Source organism: Suricata suricatta, chromosome 10 (genome assembly GCF_006229205.1).
Source record: "Suricata suricatta isolate VVHF042 chromosome 10, meerkat_22Aug2017_6uvM2_HiC, whole genome shotgun sequence".
Classification (NCBI taxonomy): domain Eukaryota; kingdom Metazoa; phylum Chordata; class Mammalia; order Carnivora; family Herpestidae; genus Suricata; species Suricata suricatta.
The window spans coordinates 45,705,464-45,723,936 of NC_043709.1; the positions used below are offsets into that span (position 1 = coordinate 45,705,464).

Below are 18,473 nucleotides of genomic sequence, written 5' to 3' on the forward strand. Positions count from 1 at the left end.
CTTTCTGCCATCATTCGAATATGTCACAAGTTCCTCACACTTAGCGTGATCTTAAGGACTGGATCTATAGAGTCAGTTAAGGACGTACTTAGCAGAGAGGAGAGAGATACAGATTTTTGTAAGCGTTCCTTCTGGTTAGGAGCTGAGGTATTTAAGATTTATTTGGTGCTATAAAACTGTAAACACCCAGAAATAATGACTTTTACTTATCTATCTTCATTCCAAAGGCCTTCCATATGTGTAGAAATAATAGAATTACTTTTTTGCTGTTGTACTTATATATTTAATGTGTACAAAGCATTAGGGTGGCATTGTACAGTCAGAAGTATACTTGGTGATATTAGTTCAAATATACCAAAGTATATATTTAACAAGCATGTACTTTATTAAATGGTGGTTAAATATACCTCTAGATGGAGGTTTTAGTAAGTAATCCTCTCTTAGCTGACTATATTCAAATATTTTAGCTTTATAAAAAAAATACATAGTCTGACAGATACTACTGCATGCTTGTGTTATAAACTACCAAAAATATCTCAAATTCTGAATCACTAACTTCAACAAAAATGTATTCTTGGAACGTTGATTTTCACTTAATGTACCAGAATGGAAGGAGAGATGGTGCCTCCCAAGGAGATGAATGCACGTTATTAAGTTTATAATTTTAGAATCTTCTCAGGGAATCTTTCACAAGCCAACATAGACTCACCACTGGCACTCGATTTTCATCTTCTAAAAGATTTGACAGGTATAGATGACTTAATTTCCTTTTCTAACAAAACTCCCATAGAATACAATAGCGTTGAAACGTGGAGGGCTTTAAGTGAACCCCCACTTTGGGCCACAACTTATTTTTGCGTCAGCCAGTGGAGGGCCCGTGAGCATAACCAGGGTGGTAACAGGAGTCTAGATATGCCTATTCTTTTACCAGGTTGGCTATAATCCTTGGTCCAAACTAGCATAGAGGCAAAAGAGAGGTAGTGGGAGGTGCTGCTCCTAGCAGAATGGATGCCCCTATTCTGAGTTAAGCAAACCTCCCGTGATGCTCTACTACTCGAAACTGCCCGCTATCCAGCAAATGAGGGGCGCTGGGGGGACACAACCTCTGCCCACTGGGTTTTCCCCCCCAGGGCTCAGCCCCTACCTCCCAGCTCAGCACGAGTTACTTCCCATCTTATAAATCCTGGGCTTCAGCTCTGACAAGATTCTGCAGAGCAGAAGGTTAAAAATAACAGCACTTGCCTCTAATGGGTTTGAAGAGTGCATTTTGCTCTGCCGTGAAAAAATGCTCCTCCACACGGGCTCTGCCCTGATAGATTTTCAGGCAAGTTATCAGCTCCCTCCGAGGGGGCTGCCTGACTTTGAGGAACACTAGCAATTTGAAAATAATAAATCCGATGTGAGAAGTAGAAGAATTCATCATATTAAATATCAATTTCCTAAATTCCTCATTTCAATTTTGTTAAAATGACCTAAATTAATTGAATTTAAACTGTCAAAATATTTTCTTTTTTAGTTTTTTAATGTTTATTTATTTTTGAAAGAGAGACAGACAGAGTGTGAGCAGGGGAGGGGCAGAGAGAGAAGAAGACACGGAAACTGAAGCAGGTTCCAGGCTCTGAGCTGTCAGCGCAGAGCCCAAAGTGGGGCTCAAACTCACACACTGTGAGATGATGACCTGAGCTGAAGTCAGGTGCTTAATGGACTGGGTCATGCAAGAGCCCCTCAAAATACCACTTTAAATGTGACACAACATCAAAAAAATGGCCACTGTGTGAAGTGAAGATGTTGACTGACCTTACTGTGGTAAACATCCTATGATATACACAAATGTCATATCATCACATTATAAGCATTAAATTTATAGAATATTATATGTCAGTTACATATCAATGAACCGGGGGGCGGGGGGGGGGGCGGTTAAAAAAAAGGTGACCCAGAGAAAGAAAGGCAAGCATTATCCAGTTTTATCCTTCAATCTTGTGAAGCTCTATAGTTATTTACCTGATCACACACATGAGAAAGGGGAAGCTTTGTAAAAAGCTTGCTTAGGGGAAAAAATGCATCAGATCTCTCAAGTTAGTGGGGCTGTTTTGGTGTTTCCATATGAGACACTCTCCCAAGAATTCTGAAAGTCACTGCTGTCTCCAGCAGTCCGGTCCCCTTTATTATGGCAACAGGAGGTGACAAGTGTTCTTCTGGGCCCTGACCAGCCCAAACATCTTTTCAAAAGCCCTTAAATCACTGCTGCTTGTGCCCTCAGATATCTGTCACTGACAAGGGAGACTGTAGGGCTGACGGTGTGCTGGGTGCTCAATAGATATTTTATAAGTGTGGGTTGTTGGCCTTTTATTAATGTTGAAATAACATATTCCAATCCTGACGCCAGTGGACCTGAAGGAATAACGTCTGCTCTTCCTCTTAGACTCAGCTACAACCAAGTAGCCTGACTGGCTTGATATAACCTTTTCTCTCTCCCATCTACCCTGCTCCACCCTTTCAAAATAATGCCCAACTTTCCTCATTCTACTCTCTTCCATACTAATGATTTACATTGTGCAATAACTGTTTACTGTAGGATTTGGCAGTGTCTGCAATGAGCCACCTGATCAGCCCCATCTTCCTTCTCCTGAATAACCCAGCTTTCTCCTGTCCTTATGCTTCCTCTCCATTCACTCAGTGCCCTCGCCTAACCGTTAAGTGACTGTTACAGTCATCCCTTCTAAGGTGTTCATTGTCAAGTGGCAGCTCCAAGGTGTAGTGATAGTTTTTTTTTAATATCCTTTGAGAGAGACAGAGAGAGTGCAACCTGGGGAGGGGCAGAGAATCCCAAGCAGGCTCGGTGATGTCAATGCAGAGCCCAATGTGGAGCTCGAACTCACGAAATCATGAGATGACAACTTGAGCCAAAATCAAGAATCAGACACTTAACCAACTGAGCCACCCAGTGCCCAGGTATAGTGACATTTTTAAAATACACTCTTGGAGGAGAAAAGGGCTTAACTTTTGGGCAGACACTATCATTTTCTCCAAGCAGGTGCGAAAAGTCACAATGACTTGGAAATCACTTCTGAAAGTCTGCCAGTCATTGACAAAGTCCCTTTCATATTGCCTACTCTTCAAAGCTTTTCCAAGTCTATTACTCTTTTGAACTCCCCGACAGCCTCTAAGGCAGGTAGAGGAAGCATTGTTGTCACTAGTTTTCAAGTATGATGCTGAGTCACAGAAAGGTTAAGTGGCTCTCCTAAGGTCACACAGCTAGTTAGAGTCCGCCCAGGCAGCAGAAATCCTGGCTCTGCTAGCTCCCAAAATAAATCATTTTCCTTACCACAGAGGCAATTCTCAAATTCCATCTTCTGGACACTAATGGCTGCATGGCACTTTCCATGAATGTCCTCCTAGCTCTAATTACTTGCCTATCTAAGTCCAAGCAAATTCCAGAACACGTTTCAGCTGACCTTCTCTAATGTATAGTAATATAATGAGCGTGCCTATATTCTATCATATAATGTTTCTGCTACAGTTGTTTTGGGGCATTTTAAGTGGTGTTACATTTGGTCCTCAGAATTGCACTAACCTTGTCCTAAAAGTACACTTTAAAAACCAAATAAGGAGGAGAAGAAAATCTGAAACGACCTTAAAAGTACATCCAAGTCTCCCAAGTTGGGAAATGAAGAATCTTTCCATATATTCTGCTCTGTGTACTCTTAGCTTTAAACCATTTTGTTCTTAAACCACAGTTTCTACTGTCATATTAGGAGGCATGACTATCAGAGAAAGGAGATGGGGATTGTGTGCTGGTAGTGAAACATTCCCTCCTGGAAACATTTGGAAGAAAGGTCGTTAGGTTCATCACGTTGGGTAGTTTCACGACTGCTCTTTGATACTATAAACACCCGAAAGACTTCCTTCACCTCTTCATCATGACATCATAAAACTGGCGCCTGCCCCGAGCACAGGCCACCAAGTGTTCTTCCAAAGACCTACTATTGGGTCTTTCTGACTAATAGCATACAAAGTTTCCATGCCGTGTTTCTTATCCGCAGTATTTTTGGATGACAACACTCATCAGAGTTGCTGTCCATGTAGCTCTTCCAGCTTGCACACTGCCACAGATGAGCACGAGTCTACCTATCCCTTCATTCACAACTACAGTCCAATAGCTTCCCACTGCCTCTGGGATAAAGTCCAAATCCCTCTACCTGGTACATAAGACTCTGACACAACCCGAGGCTACCTTTTCAGCTTTATGCCTGACATTATTCCATGCTTGTACAACTCAAGTTTCTCCCACTTCACACACAAACACCCTAAAGTTTCCCCTGTCTTATATGCTCAAGTCATTTCTTCTATTTGGAGTACTCTGTCCCTTCTCTACCCACTTGATTCCTATTCAATGTCAAAAGTCAGCTCAAAAACTTACTTTGCCACAATTTAGCTAATTACACACATGCCTTCTCTCTCCTTTTAAACTATGTTATGCAATTCTTAATGCAACAAATTTACTCATGGTAGATGCTCAGTAAATTTAGTTGGGCAAGTGGATAATTCTCATGCGTCCACACCACAGTCTCATGAGGCAGAAAGGTGCCATGATCTCACTGGCAGCCCTGCCTGGTGTCAGTTGGTGAATCAGTAGAACATTAGCAAGAGCACTGGCTTTTTTGCAGTTTGTTCTTTGCAACTGGTCTGTTTTCCTCCAATTTATGATGCAGGGCCTTAATCCTCTTGCCCCCATTGAATATACATGTCCATCATTGGCATAGTTAGAAAATGCTGTCCATACGATTTACAAAGTTTTGAAGTAATGATGGTACAAAAATGTTTCCTAGAAGATTTTTTTATTTTTGAGAAAGAGAGACAGAATGTAAGTGGGGGAGGGGTAGAGAGAGAGGGAGTCACAGAACCCAACGCAGGCTTCAGGCTCTGAGCTGTCAGCACAGACCCTGACACGGGGCTAGAACTCATAAACCATGAGATCATGACCTGAGCCAAAGTCGGATGCTTAACTGACTGAGCCACCGAGGCATCCCTAGAAGATTTTATCACTGTTACAAGGCTGTGTGGTTTAGAAGTAGTCAAGGAAGAGAATTCCCAAATAAAAAGTCAAGATCTCAAATGGAGAACAGACTCTCTCTCTATAAAGAGAGATTAGCAGCCCTACTTGGGATTCCCAGAGCACATCCAGCATGGCGATCTTAGTGAACAACTGTGCTTGTCGCTCCTCTGGTGTGACTGGAGATCTGACTAATGAAACTCAGCAAGCTGGGTCACCAGGCCGCTGAGACATGAGTCTGCGTTTCTCAAGTTGGTGTAACCGAATCAGAGCCATGCAGGGCCAAGGGTGGGCCAGAGACTATCTGGTAGCCAAGGGCACTTCTGGGGCTTTAGAATAACAGCACAAGTTTGTAATCCGATGCCATCCCGGGACATTTAGCCAGTTAATCATCTCGATCAGCCATCTTTTATTCATAAACATGGAAGAATGATGTTCTCTTGGCCGTTCACTTTGCCCTTTCAGGTTACACCAACACCCTCCTGCCCCGACACCCGCTCTGTGTCATATAAAGTGCACCTGGCATTATGAAGGCATCTTGTCACCACAGCTATCGATAGAAATATTGGACCAGGGCTGACCAAGCACTGTTGCTCCCAGAGATGGTGTGAGCATTTGTGGTTTAAGGGCAAAGGCTTTAAGCAGCTCTTCTCTGAGCTTATGGTCTTATTAAGACCATAAGTCCACCAACACATGAGACAACCATGTAATGTGAGGCAGGAGAAGGCCTTACCACCCCATAGCCTTTGCTGTTATTCCAATTATCCATTTTATTTCAGCCTTGAAGAAGAAGATTCAGAGGCTAGGGTTGTTTGTTTTATGTCTCAAATGTTGAAAATTCAACAGTACCAAATCCATCAAACTTCATCACCAGGGCGCGCAGCTACATTGCAAGAACACACATCCACCACTCCCTTAGATGGATGTGTGTTCACATTTCTCCTTCCGGACCAGGGATGTTAACAAATTACCTGTGGGCAAGGACTGTGTTTTACTCATTATTCTGCCTCCAGGCTCTACCTCATCACTTGACACCCAGGTGACCAACTTTATATAAAAGGCATTAAGAACAAAGGCTTTGGAGTCAGATTTCTGGGTTTGGCCCTCACTGGCTACATTGCCTTTGAGAATCTCTCTTGGGGTATCTGGGTGACTCAGTCAGTTAAGCATCCAGCTTCGGCTCAGGTCATGATCTCACGGTTTGTGGGTTCAAGCCCCGCATCGGGCTTTGTGCTGACAGCTAGCTCAGAGCCTGGAGCCTGCTTCAGATTCTGTATCTCCCTTTCTCTCTGACCCTCCCCTGCTCGTGCTCTCTCTCTCTGTCTCTCAAAAATTAAAAAAAAAAAAAAACATTAAAAAAAGAATCTCTCTGGGCCTCAGGTTCCTCATCTGTAAAATCTGAATAATAATAGTACCAACTCATATGATGAGTGTGATAATTAACTGCATTAAGGCATAAGAAGTATTTAAATAAATGTAAGTGTCAACTGCTTTTGCATTCTCTTGAATTTAGCTATGATCCATGGGGAGGGGGTTGTGGATCATTAGTTCATGACCTTGATTCACCTGTAATAAAGAAGAATGAATACACACCATTTCTTCTTCTTAAGGTCCATGTCTCTGGATTAGTGATTTTCAAAGTGTAGTCTGGGGAACTCTGGGAATCCCCAAAAACCAAGACCCCAAGACCCAAGTTCTTAAGGGTAAAACTTTTTGTAACAGCACTAAAATGTTATTTGCCTTTTCATTCTCGTTCTTCCCCAAGTGTACAGTAGAATTTTCCAGAAGCTCCATGCTATGTGATGATGTCATCACTTAACATTTCATGGTATGAGTGTTTGTACATTCTCACATGTGTAATTTTTTTATATTCCTCAGTTATTTCTAACACAGTAAGTAGTAATAGCTGTAACCCACAGAAATAAATCTCTTTGGGGTACTCGATAATTTATAGGTGTTTAAAAAGATCCTGTGACCAAAAGGTTGGAGAATCTCTAGCAGAAAATCTCAAGTTAAAGTCTCCTCCATTTCAAACTCTGTAATGTGAAAATACAAAATTCTGTCCTGATCTCTGAGACTCTGCCCACAGAGCAGGGGCCCTGAAACTGCTCTGCCTGCATTTTGCCATTGTGTGTTTCAGACTGTCCAGCTCTGATCTCCCCGGCGAGGAGTGGATGTGGAGTTTCGAGAAGCACGGCCACCGCCACTCCATGATTAGAAGAGTCAAGAGGTTCCTGAGTGCCCACGAACACCCCTCCATCCCCAGGAGGAGAAGCTATGGCAGGCAGGCCAGTGACAGCTCCATGTTCTTCCCCCCAAGTGGCGACGTCAGCCCAGCCAGAGATCTGCTGGATGTGCCCTCGAGAAGCCCTCACCGTGCCTCTGCCGCCCAGAAGCAACCCTGCTCCCCAGAGGGGAGCCCCAAGCTGTACTCCAGCCTGGGGGAGCTGTCCACGATCAGGGAGACCAGCCGGACAAGCACTTTGCAGAGCCTGACTCCACAGTCCAGCGTGAGGGTCTCCCCCACCAAAATGCCGCAGGTCCCCGAGGTACTGATCACAGTGGCCGAGGGACCACTGCCGCCATCACCTGGCTCCACTGCCTCCATCCAGAGCACAGAGTTTACTGGGGTTGAGCCAAGCAGGACTGAACAGCAGGAGGTGCCCATGGGATTGAGTCCACTCCCCTCAGAGAAAGGGACACCTCCTAGGGACCCCAGTCCCCAGACCAGTTCAGCCACAGCTGAGAGAAACACCCTCACATTAGCCTCTGGGGAAGACCCTAATGATAATGACAAGTTCCCAAAACGGTGGAGCCTCCCTGGTTTCCTGGCATCCAGCCACGCCTCCCTGGCAGACCTAAGTCCAGACCCCAAGAGCTCTCAGCCCGTCCTTTCACTTGACCCAGAAACATCCTCAGAGACCAGTGGAATCAACATCGTGGCTGGCTCTCGAGCCTCTCCTGATATGCTGTACTTATTGGAAAACCTAGACACCAAGGAAACTGATATCGTAGATTTTAACAATGAGCAAGCTAAGGAATCACCCAGACGAATAACAGAAAGGCCCAGGACATGGTTCTAGCCTAGATTCTTCCTTTCCCAGAAGTTTAGCATTAGTTCCAGAACATACCTAAGGACTGGTCAACTTTTTAAAAAGCCATCACACTGTATAAGCTACTTATAACTAAAGGGCATTATGATCCTGAGTTTCTGAGAACTGAGAAAACCAAACACATTCACATCATCCATTTCAAGGTGACTTTCATGGAAGTTACAACAGACCACAGTGACATATCTTAACCAAATAAGGAATCTTAAAAGTATACATATGACTTATAATTCATAGATTATTAGCTTTCTGGATAGATAGTCCGGCCCTCTGTATTTGCCTATAGAGAGACAGTCTCTCCTTCCCACCTTTTTCTTTTCTTATGCTCTTCAATTATAAAGAGAGGGAGATGGATCGCACAATGCCTCAAAATCCCTTTCCCAATTACAACTCTTTGAGGCTTTCTGTCTCACTCCAACTTTCTAGAACGATTATCACTTCTTGATTCTTAAGCTCTATCAGCATCACAACCTCCATCTCCCTTCAATTTCCTTTTCCCTGCTTTCTTGTTATTCTCTCATCCTTTTGTCCTTCCTTCTACTCTGTCCCACCTTTCAGGCTGTAATATTTTCTCTTGCCATGTCTGCTGCTTACTTCTTGCCATGGCTTTCAAACCGTGAGGCTTTGGCAATGCCTCCTACGGGGCAATCAAAGATGTCCACAAGCCCAAGCTGAGGCACGCCAGCCTCCCAACGGAAGGGGCGTTGGGGCTGATGGCGCCCCACCACGCCCGCGGCTGCCATTGCTGTTCTTTCCGTATCCACTCTTTGGTCTTAAATATTGGAGAAATCGAAAGGACAAGGAACTTATATAACCAAATGATATGGAACCAAAGAATAACAAGGCTGGAGTGTGTTTGACTTGAACTCTTAAAGCAAAATTCCCAATTATGTCCCAATCTGGGACCAGTTACTGTGTGTTCCAGGTTGTTTGGCATGAGGTAGGATCTTGGAGCTGGGAGGTTAAGGGGGTCCAGGACTGCACAATGGGGATGGAATGTTGCCCACCTCCCTCCAAGGGGTTGTGGGGGTTGCGATTGGTTGGGGCCTCCAGCTTTGTCTGGAAGGCCATGTCTTAGGAGTACTGCTGTCTGTCACTATTTCTGTTGACTGATGACGCCTAACTACATATGACTTATGAAATAAAGTAACCCTAGTGGCTACCCTTTATTGAGTGCTCATGGGTCTAGGCAGCAGTGTGTAAAGTTCACAGAGAATCTCACCAATCCTCACAGGAGTCCCATGTGTCGATATACTATTCTCTCCATTTTATTTTACTTTATTTTTAAAGTTTATTTATTTTGAGAGAGAGAGAGTGAGCGAGCAGGGGAGGGGCAGAGAGGGAGAGACAGAATCCCAAGCAGACTCTACCCTGTCAGCACAGAGCCCAATGAGGGGCTTAAACTCACGAACCATGAAATGACCTGAGCCAAAACCAGGAGGCAGATGCTTAACCAACTGAGCCACCTAGGTGTGCCATGTTCTTCCCATTTTAAAGATGAAGAAAATAGAGCCTTTGGAAAGTAAAATAGCGTGACTAAAATCACATAGCCAGAACGTGGCAGAGCTCAGATTCGAACCCAGGTTTATTTGACCCAAGAGCCCACACTCTGACTCTGTGTGGTAAGAGTGTTGTGCTGTGTATAAAGTGCTGAAGCTGCCAACAGTTTGCCCAGAATTCCAGAGAATCCCCCGCAGAAGCCAGACCTGAGCTTCTCCAGCCTCAGCAGCCCCTCTGGGTCCTCCCTGCTCACGTCTACCTTAGGCATGCACACAGGAGGGCATCTCACCCGCTTCAAGCCCAGCCGTGATCCTCTTCATTTTTCTGACAGAAGAAAGTTGTCAGAATCCCTCCTCACCCCTCCCAACTCCTCCCAACATGCAATGTGTAATTAGCACATTTTTGCAAGACATTGCCTCCAGCTGGGCCACCCCAGCTGCATGACAGCAGTGACATTTACTTTAACTGGTTTTTCTCAAAAGACTAAAAGGAAATAATATTGAAAGAAATACTATTCATTGATGCTTCTCTATGTTGCTCGAGAGCATTTGTACCTAAGAAGGGGCCAATATTCCCAAAGTGTTAAGTATAAACTAGACCATCCAGCCCCTACATAACAGAGGTGAGAAGCAGGAACCTTAACCCTCCCCAGCCTCTTCATGCTATTTTCTTGGCTGTTGCAACTTAAGGTCCTCTATTCTCTTCCCTTTGGCTTTATCTATTGCTCAAAATCAAATAAATTTCCACTTCCCTGTCTTTGAAATATAATCAATGTTTGTTCATAAATCCAAGGTGATAAATTATACACAAACAGAACCATACATTTTGTGGAGGACTAGGAGAATGTTCATTCATCTCTGCGTCCATCCATCTTTTAGGCACCTTTGTCCAGAATATTATTGAATCTCCTCAATATTTCACCAGACTCTGAGGTGGCCTCCTATTTCTTCCTTGCACAGGAAATGGAATAATGACTCAATGAGCCCATGTGGTTTAATTCAGCTGCAGATTCCCACCAGCAATTGACCAGATCAGATGAAGAAATGAGGTTTTACCCAACACAGACCAAAGTTGCAAAAACAAAGTGATTTCTTCCCTGGTGCCTGATTCCATTGACTGCCTAGACCATTTTCTCCTGAGCTCTGGAAACTTCTACCCTCTGCGTGAATGGTCACATGGCCTGGCAACTTAGTCTTTTTGGCTTGTCCATTCCAAGAACAGACTCGTGCATTAGATATAATCCCCCAGCCAGAGAGAACAAGGAGGCTGAGCCCCATCTGCTGCCTTCTCTCTCCGACTTCTGGAGATAGCTGTGCCCTGATGTGTGCTCACAGGACAGTGAAGGTAAAGGCCCAAGACTTTAGGGATGATTGGCCCTCCACAGAACACTCCCCTCTTGAATTGTCCTGTGTACTTCATGGTGCACCGCCTCTGCCACTCCAGGTGGCCACTTTCAGCCATGGAGAAAACACATTTTAAGTGGAATGGAGAAACATAAACTTTACCATTCATTTAAAGACTCACACATCATCTTTTTCAGTGTGCTCCCCCTCTAGCTTCTTCCTTCTTCAGAGAAATGATTCAGCACTCAATCATTTTTCCAAAATCTCATCATAATGTCTATTCTCAGAATCCGCTGAGTCCAGGCAGCCATGTGGTGTAACAGAATGAGGAGTACCAAACTGGCGTGTGACTTCTGCCCACGTAGCTTTACGAACTTGAACAAGCCCGTCCCTCTGAATCTCATAGTCTCACCTGGGAAATGGGTTTTTCTCTACATTATCTCACTGGCCCTGTGAGAGGCTGAGGGGGGTTACAAGAAAAGGCTGGGAGCCCAGGCAGCACTGTCTGGTTGGTGGGCATGGCTTTACTTGATGCCCCCACCATTCTGCAGAAGGAAGGATTTGTTCCTTTCCACTTTAGCCATTCACTTGTCAAGATCCCTTTATTCTCAAGGATTCTAATCTCTTTCATTCAAGAAAGCTTACCATTTCTCTTTTGGCTTCGTTTTTTTTTTTCTTTCATATGCTTCCCAGCATCTCCCACATCTTCCTTCTCACCAGTGTTTCCTGTCATTCCTTCACTCCTCACCCTATATCCATCCCCCACCCCAGGCCTCATCACTATGGCAACAAGTGCCTCTCTGTCCCCTGCGTGTATACCAATCCCCTTAATCACAACAGGGAACTAGATGGACGTCTGGGTGGCTCAGTCAGTTAAGCGCCAACTTCACATCAGTGCCCCACATCAGACTCTGTGCTGACAGCTGGGAGCCTGGAGCCTGCTTCGGATTCTGTGTCTCCTTCTCTCTGCTCCTCCCCCACTTGCACTCTGTCTCTCTCCCTGTCTCTCAAAAATAAATAAACATTTTTAAAAAGTTGTCTCCCACAAAACGCGGAACTAGAGAACAATTAGTGTGTCTGTTTTTTCCACTATAATTCTAGAGGATTTAGCACCCCTGGTTTGAAGTCAGAGGACCATCTTATGGTGTCTAACCTGGTCCTATATCAGTTAATTTCAGAGCAAGCACTACGACTGTACTCCTAAGCAAGAGCCGAATTCAAATCTGATTCCACCTGCCCTTCCCTCATCACAATCATCGCCTACATGATCCACAACAAACATTTTCTGAAGTGGTGTGGTATTAACAGTAATAACCAAGAATTTTCCTTGTTTTGTCTTATCCAACCATCTCACAGGGATCCTCAATCCTTTCATGTGTGTTCTGGGTTTTTTTAGTTCTATAAACCCTAATTTTAAGGACAGTCTTCCCCACTTAAATGGCCACTGAGTCAAAAGAACCAATTCAAGAATATCAGCCTTGTTCTCTTATTGCAAATCATGGAAAACCCAGGAGAAGTATCCCAACCCTGGCACACCTCTAGAGACGTGATCTCCACATTCACCTCTTTGCAACCTCCTTTCGCACCTCTGCCGAGCATGGCCATTGTCCCTGACAAAGGCAAACAGAAGACAGGAGCAATGACCCTGGAAAGTGGGGACACAAGAATCACATTTGCCCTAATTACTCAATTAGCTCAGACCAGTGATTCCATTTTTGTGGGGTTTTTTTTGTTTTATTAAATTAGCTTGGGAAATAGGCCCAGATCTTTTTGCCACAGGTAGATTTGGCCAGATGGTTACCTGGAATCATCTTCTCAAGCTTCTGGTTTTATTTTTTTTTAATTTTTTTAATGTTTTATTTATTTTTGAGACAGAGAGAGACAGAGCCTGAGCAGGGAGGGGCAGAGAGAGAGGGAGACACAGAATCTGAAGACCAGCTTCAGGCTCTGAGCCGTCAGCACAGAGCCTGACGTGGGGCTCGAACCCACGAACGTGAGATCATGACCTGAGCCAAAGTTGGAGGCTTAACCAACTGAGCCACCCAGGTGCTGCAAGCTTCTGGTTTTAAACATTTACCGAACAGAATCAGCCAAGGGAATGCTACATCTTATATCCTGAAGCAAACAAGAACCTTTCTAAAATAGATTTGGTACAGAAATGTTGATGGGTCCTCCAGGCTCTTTGGTCAGCCTAGTGCTTCTCAACCAGAGGCGATTTTGCACCCACGAGATATTTTGCAATGTCTCGAGATTTTGGGTTGTCACAGTGGGGGGCGCTACTGGCATCTCATGGGTAGAGGCCAGGGATATTGCTAAACATCCTACAGAGCACAGGACAGCCCCCCACAAGAACTATTGGGCCCCAAATACCAAGGTTAGGAACCCTGATTTAGACCAATGGGAAGATTAAAACAAAACAAACATCAAGGAGATTAATGAAGAGAGATGAAGAAGAAATAGAACTAGAAGAGATCAGATGAACACAGCCACTGGCTAAATTCCTATTCTTTGCACAAGCTGAGAGTTAGTCACCCCTGTTCCTTGATGCTAAAGGATCTGATATGTCAGCTCCAGAAATACTGGGTACAAACCCTGAGGTCCGCCCTTAGAGAATCCCTTAGATGCCTCCTACCAGTAAGAGTAGCTAAATGTCATGGCTAGCCTGACAGTGTGGCTCACAGAAAGGGTGATAATAATATATTCTACCAAATATTACATAAGAACCTATGCCGGGGGCACCTGGGTGGCTCTGTCAGCCAAGCATCCAACTTCAGCTCAGGTCATGATCTCACGGTTTGGGGGTTCAAGTCCCTCATCAGGCTCTGTGCTGACAACTCAGAGCCTGGAGCCTGCTTCATATTCTGTATCTCCCTCTCTTTCTCTCTGCCCCTCCCCTGCTCACACTCTGTGTGTGTGTCTTTCTCTCTCTCAATAATAAATAAACATTAAAAAAAAAAAAAGAACCTGTGCCAATAAACTGCTAGATAATGAAGAGAGACCTGATCCAGGTTCAGCCTTTATATATGTCTCACTTAGGACCAAAAAAGTAAACCAGATCTTCTAGAGAAATAACTTGGCATTTTATTTTGTAGAGAAAGGACTTTTTAATAGAAAATTGTTACAGTGGTAGAATGTCTACCTCCTCCCCATAGGCCACGCAATCTCATGGATTTCCCAGCACCTCCAGGAGAATAACATCTGGGAATTGGTAAAGTCCTGGATGAGGTCACCACTGGGATTTTTATCCACAGTCATTCATGAGACATTAGGCAACTCCTGAGTGTCAGACATTCAGCCTAGGCTTGGTGGTGGGACTTAGGACCCTGCCCCTCCCACATCATCTGTCACTGTCCTCTGGGGGTATAGGGGAATAATGATTGCCTTGTTTCTATGTTTTTTGCCTTTCATTCCCAATCCTATTCCCTTCCCAACTATTTTTTTAGAGAATTATTTATTTATTTATTTATTTATTTATTTATTTATTTGGAGGGAGAGAGTACCAATGTGAAGGGGCAGAGAAAGGGGGAGAGAGAGAATCCCAAGTGGGCTCTGTGCTGTCACCACAGAGCCCTATGTGGGGCTCAATCTCACCAGCTGTGAAATCATGACCTGAGCTGAAGTCAAGAGTCAGACCCTCAACCACCTGAGCCCCCCGGGCACGCCCTCAGCAACTACGTTAATGTGTTCAATGTAAAGCCCTTTCTGTGTAAATATTCTTCCACAATGTGTATTTGGGTGCAAGTGTTTTTAACTTATGTAAATGCTTTTATATTACAGGTCTCATCTGTTTGTTCAACTCAGTATGATGTTTTTAAGATTCTTCCTTTCAAGTTCCCTTGGGTAACACGTCTCATCCATTACTTCTGATTCCCACATGTTCTAAGATGTCTCATAGCTTTGCCTGCACCCCCTCTGCTGTAAGCTCACTGAAATGCTTCCTTTATGGCCTCACGGAACATCCTATATCCAGGAGCAGAGTCATGGGGTCATGGGGTCTGGACATACTTAACCTGACTACGTACTGCCAGACGCACTCCAGAATCATAGTGCTGACTAGTCACCCAACGCACACTCCCCATCTTCCCGCCCCATGCTTGGCACCACCGAGGTTTTGAATTTTTCCAGTGTGACAAGTGTGAAGTGACCCCTGATTGTCATTGAATTGGCATTTTCTTGCCAATTAAACAGTATTGTCACTGTATGACATTTATCTGATTTACTAATGACATTAAGCATCCCTTCAGAAAATTCTTAATTCTTTTGGGACTTCTCTTCTGAACCCCCTTGAGAGAAAGAGAAAGGAAAGAAAAAAATCCAAACTAGACCCAAAGTTAAGAGACCTGGAAATCTCCATCAAATGTGACTCTAATCTTAGCTGTGTGGTGTCTTAGCTGTGTTCAAGTAATATGACTACGTGACCTCAGTTTGCTCAGCTCTAAAGTTAATGATTAGGGGCACCTGGGTGGCTAAGTCAGTTAAGTGTCTGACTTCCGCTTAGGTCATGATCTCATGGTTCGTGGGTTTAAGCCCCACGTTGGGCTCTGTGCTGACAGCTCAGAGCCTGGAGCTTGTTTAGGATTCTGTGTCTCTCCCTCTCTCTGCCCCTGCCCCTGCTCATGCTCTGTCTCTCTCAAAAATAAATACACATTAAAAATAATAATAATAATAAATAAAATTAATCGTTAGATTAAGTGATTTAAGGTCTCTCTCAAATGCTGGTTCTAATAACATCTCTGGAGATTCTATACATGGAGGAGAAGGGAAGAAATAGTAATGATGAATACTGAGAGTGGCAAAAAGAAACAAATGGCAGAAAGAAAGAAAATGGGCAGTGGGATAAGGGAAGGGAGAATGAACACTCATCGGGTACTTATGCCAAGTGTTTAACATCTATCACTTCAGCGGATCCTCAGGAAGCACTGTTACCCATTCATTACACAAAAGGAGACAGAGATATTAAATACGTTGCTGAAGGTTACACAACAGTTAAAATTTCTATCTTGGATTTCAACCCAGGTCTTTAGGCTTATTGCTGATTCTACTCTTCCACACTGCATCTGAAAAACAATGAACTAGGATAGGATAGAAATTTCTGTATTCAGAACACAACAGATTAGCAGTCAATTACCATAACTACTCAACCAGCTCCATTGATTTAGCCTTCATAGTCTGGTGAGGACTCTCAGGAGGCAAAGATTGAGTGAATACCTATTATGTTTCAGTGTTATGGGAGGTGCTGGACATACACTATCCCATTTGATTCTCTTAATAAACTGTGAGGTGTCACAATGCCCATTTTACACATAGAGAAACTGAGGTTGAGGATGGTAAAATAGTGTACCCCTGTCACACAGCTGATAATTGGCAGAGCTGGGGTTCAAAATCAGGTCTGCACATAAACTATGAGGCAAATATATCATTTCCCTGAGGGATAGCCCAAACCTAGAGCCTATTTCTCTAGAAACATGTTTCTTGCAGGTAAACTTGTTCTCCTCATGATCTCTGCCTTCACTGGGAACAATTTAAGCCCTTGAGTTTAATATAAGATTGGGTACAATATAGGCTTGTCCGTTGTCATCAGTTAAAGCTGGTGAAACAAGACTGCAGATCCAGCGCAAGACCACCAATTCCTCCTCTGTGCCCATGTGAAGCGTGTAGGTGTATCCTTGGGAATCATGGAATCATATGCAATGTGTGTGACATATATGAATTCAACTATGCGAGTTTGACCAAAGAAAGAGAAGCACTTGTATATATGTATAAAGAAAAGACTCTATGGGGCCACCCAGGAGTGGCTCAATCAGTTGAGCTTCCAACTTTTGATTTCGGCCAAGGTCATGATCCTAGGATCATGAGATCAAGCCCCATGTCCACCTCGACACTGATCATGAAGCCTGCTTACGATTCTGTCTGTCTCCCCCTTTGGCCCTCTCCCCAGCTCCCTACCCTCTCTCTCTCTCTCTCTCTCTCTCTCTCTCTCTCTCTCTCTCTCTCTCAAATAAAAAGAAAATACCTCCTCACTTCCATCCTTCTTCCCAGGGAACATATACCTAGTGTGAGTAGGAGGCAGAAGACAGGAATTCCACTCAGTCAGCCTCAATTCCAATGCGTGGAGAGTGAGTCTGGCATTTAAAGACACAACAGTAGAATTCCTCAAATAGTTTGGCTCCTAAACACAAGCCAAACATCACCTGCTGTTCAACTGAAAAACTTCCCATGACTTTTAGCATCTGGGCACAAATGCTTCCTGAGGAAGATACTAATAACGTGCCCAGTGCTATACCTCCTTAAGAGATTCTCAATGGTAATTTCCACTCTACCAATTTTCTCATTCTGTGCGGAATTTAGGGCCTAATCTCTGCATAAGCTCATTGTCACTGTGATACACTCATTACCCAAGGATTTGTACTGGGGCATCATGGAAGCACAATGGAGAGAGGGTGCAACGGTAGAAGTACATACAATAATTTTGTTGTCTGAGACAGAGGTAGATATAGAACTTTGGTCTGTAGTGGCAAACTGGTAGCCTGGATCTGATTTCCTCATAGCCCTTACTCATCTAGGATTCTCCAGTTTACCACAGTCTCCATAGCTCCCTCTTGCCCTGCACTTCCAGAAGCAAGCTCACTCTACTGTTGCTTATTTGGCTCTGGTGGTATCTTCAGTTGGCAAGTATGCTACTAAAGCATCGGCGGCTCCATGGAAACCTCCACCAACAGGAGTTCCCTAAACTGTGCAAACACAGAAAGCATAAGAAGATGCAAAGCCAATAAGGTCAGGTCATCTTTCTAGTTCCTGCTATAAACTCCAGCAACCCCATGCTACCACTCAGACACCAAAAACCCGTATCCGTTCCTCTTTCTGTCTGACCTGCTTCACTGGGTGAACTGTACACTCAGAATTCTCCCTGGCTCAAGGACAGCGCAGATCATTTGAGACACAGGGACTCCGGCACTAGCCAGCCATGCTTGACCAGGCCTCGTTGGCTCAAGCCTTACAGGAATGTCCCATCCAGACGACCCAGGAACACCATGTCATTTCTATGTCATTCCCACTGGTGAAACTCTAGCCTCGGGTCCACTCGGGTCTGTGCGGCCACAGCTGCTGTTCGTAGTACCCGGCAGGCTGGCTGCCTCTCCCGTGGGCGGAGGCTGCCTGGAGCCCTCCTGCTATTTCCAGCTATCGACCTCAGTCTGAGGTCAGCCTTGGAGCAAACTGCATGGAACACGGAATAATGAGGGAAGCTCCACAGAGATGGGAGATAAAAGGATATGTAATTTATTTATTTATTTTAAAAGAGAGAGAGATGGTGTGAGCAGGGGAGGGTCAGAGAGAGACACACACAGAATTCAAAGACAGGCTCCAAGCTCTGAGCTAGCTGTCAGCACAGAGCCCGATGTGGGGCTCGAACCCATGAACCGTGAGATCATGACCTGAGCCGAAGCCGGACGCTCAACCGACTGA

At 44.4% G+C, this 18,473-nt stretch overlaps 1 protein-coding gene across 1 annotated transcript in view; it reads left to right on the forward strand.

Annotated features, from left to right (window-relative positions):
- BEST3 (bestrophin 3) overlaps positions 1–8,139 on the forward strand; it is a 37,894-nt gene extending 29,755 nt beyond the window's left edge. Inside the window, exon 9 of the mRNA XM_029954872.1 lies at positions 7,197–8,139. Coding sequence (XP_029810732.1) covers positions 7,197–8,139 — 943 coding nt within the window. The remainder of the gene's footprint in view (positions 1–7,196) is intronic.
- The last annotated feature ends 10,334 nt before the right edge of the window (positions 8,140–18,473 follow it).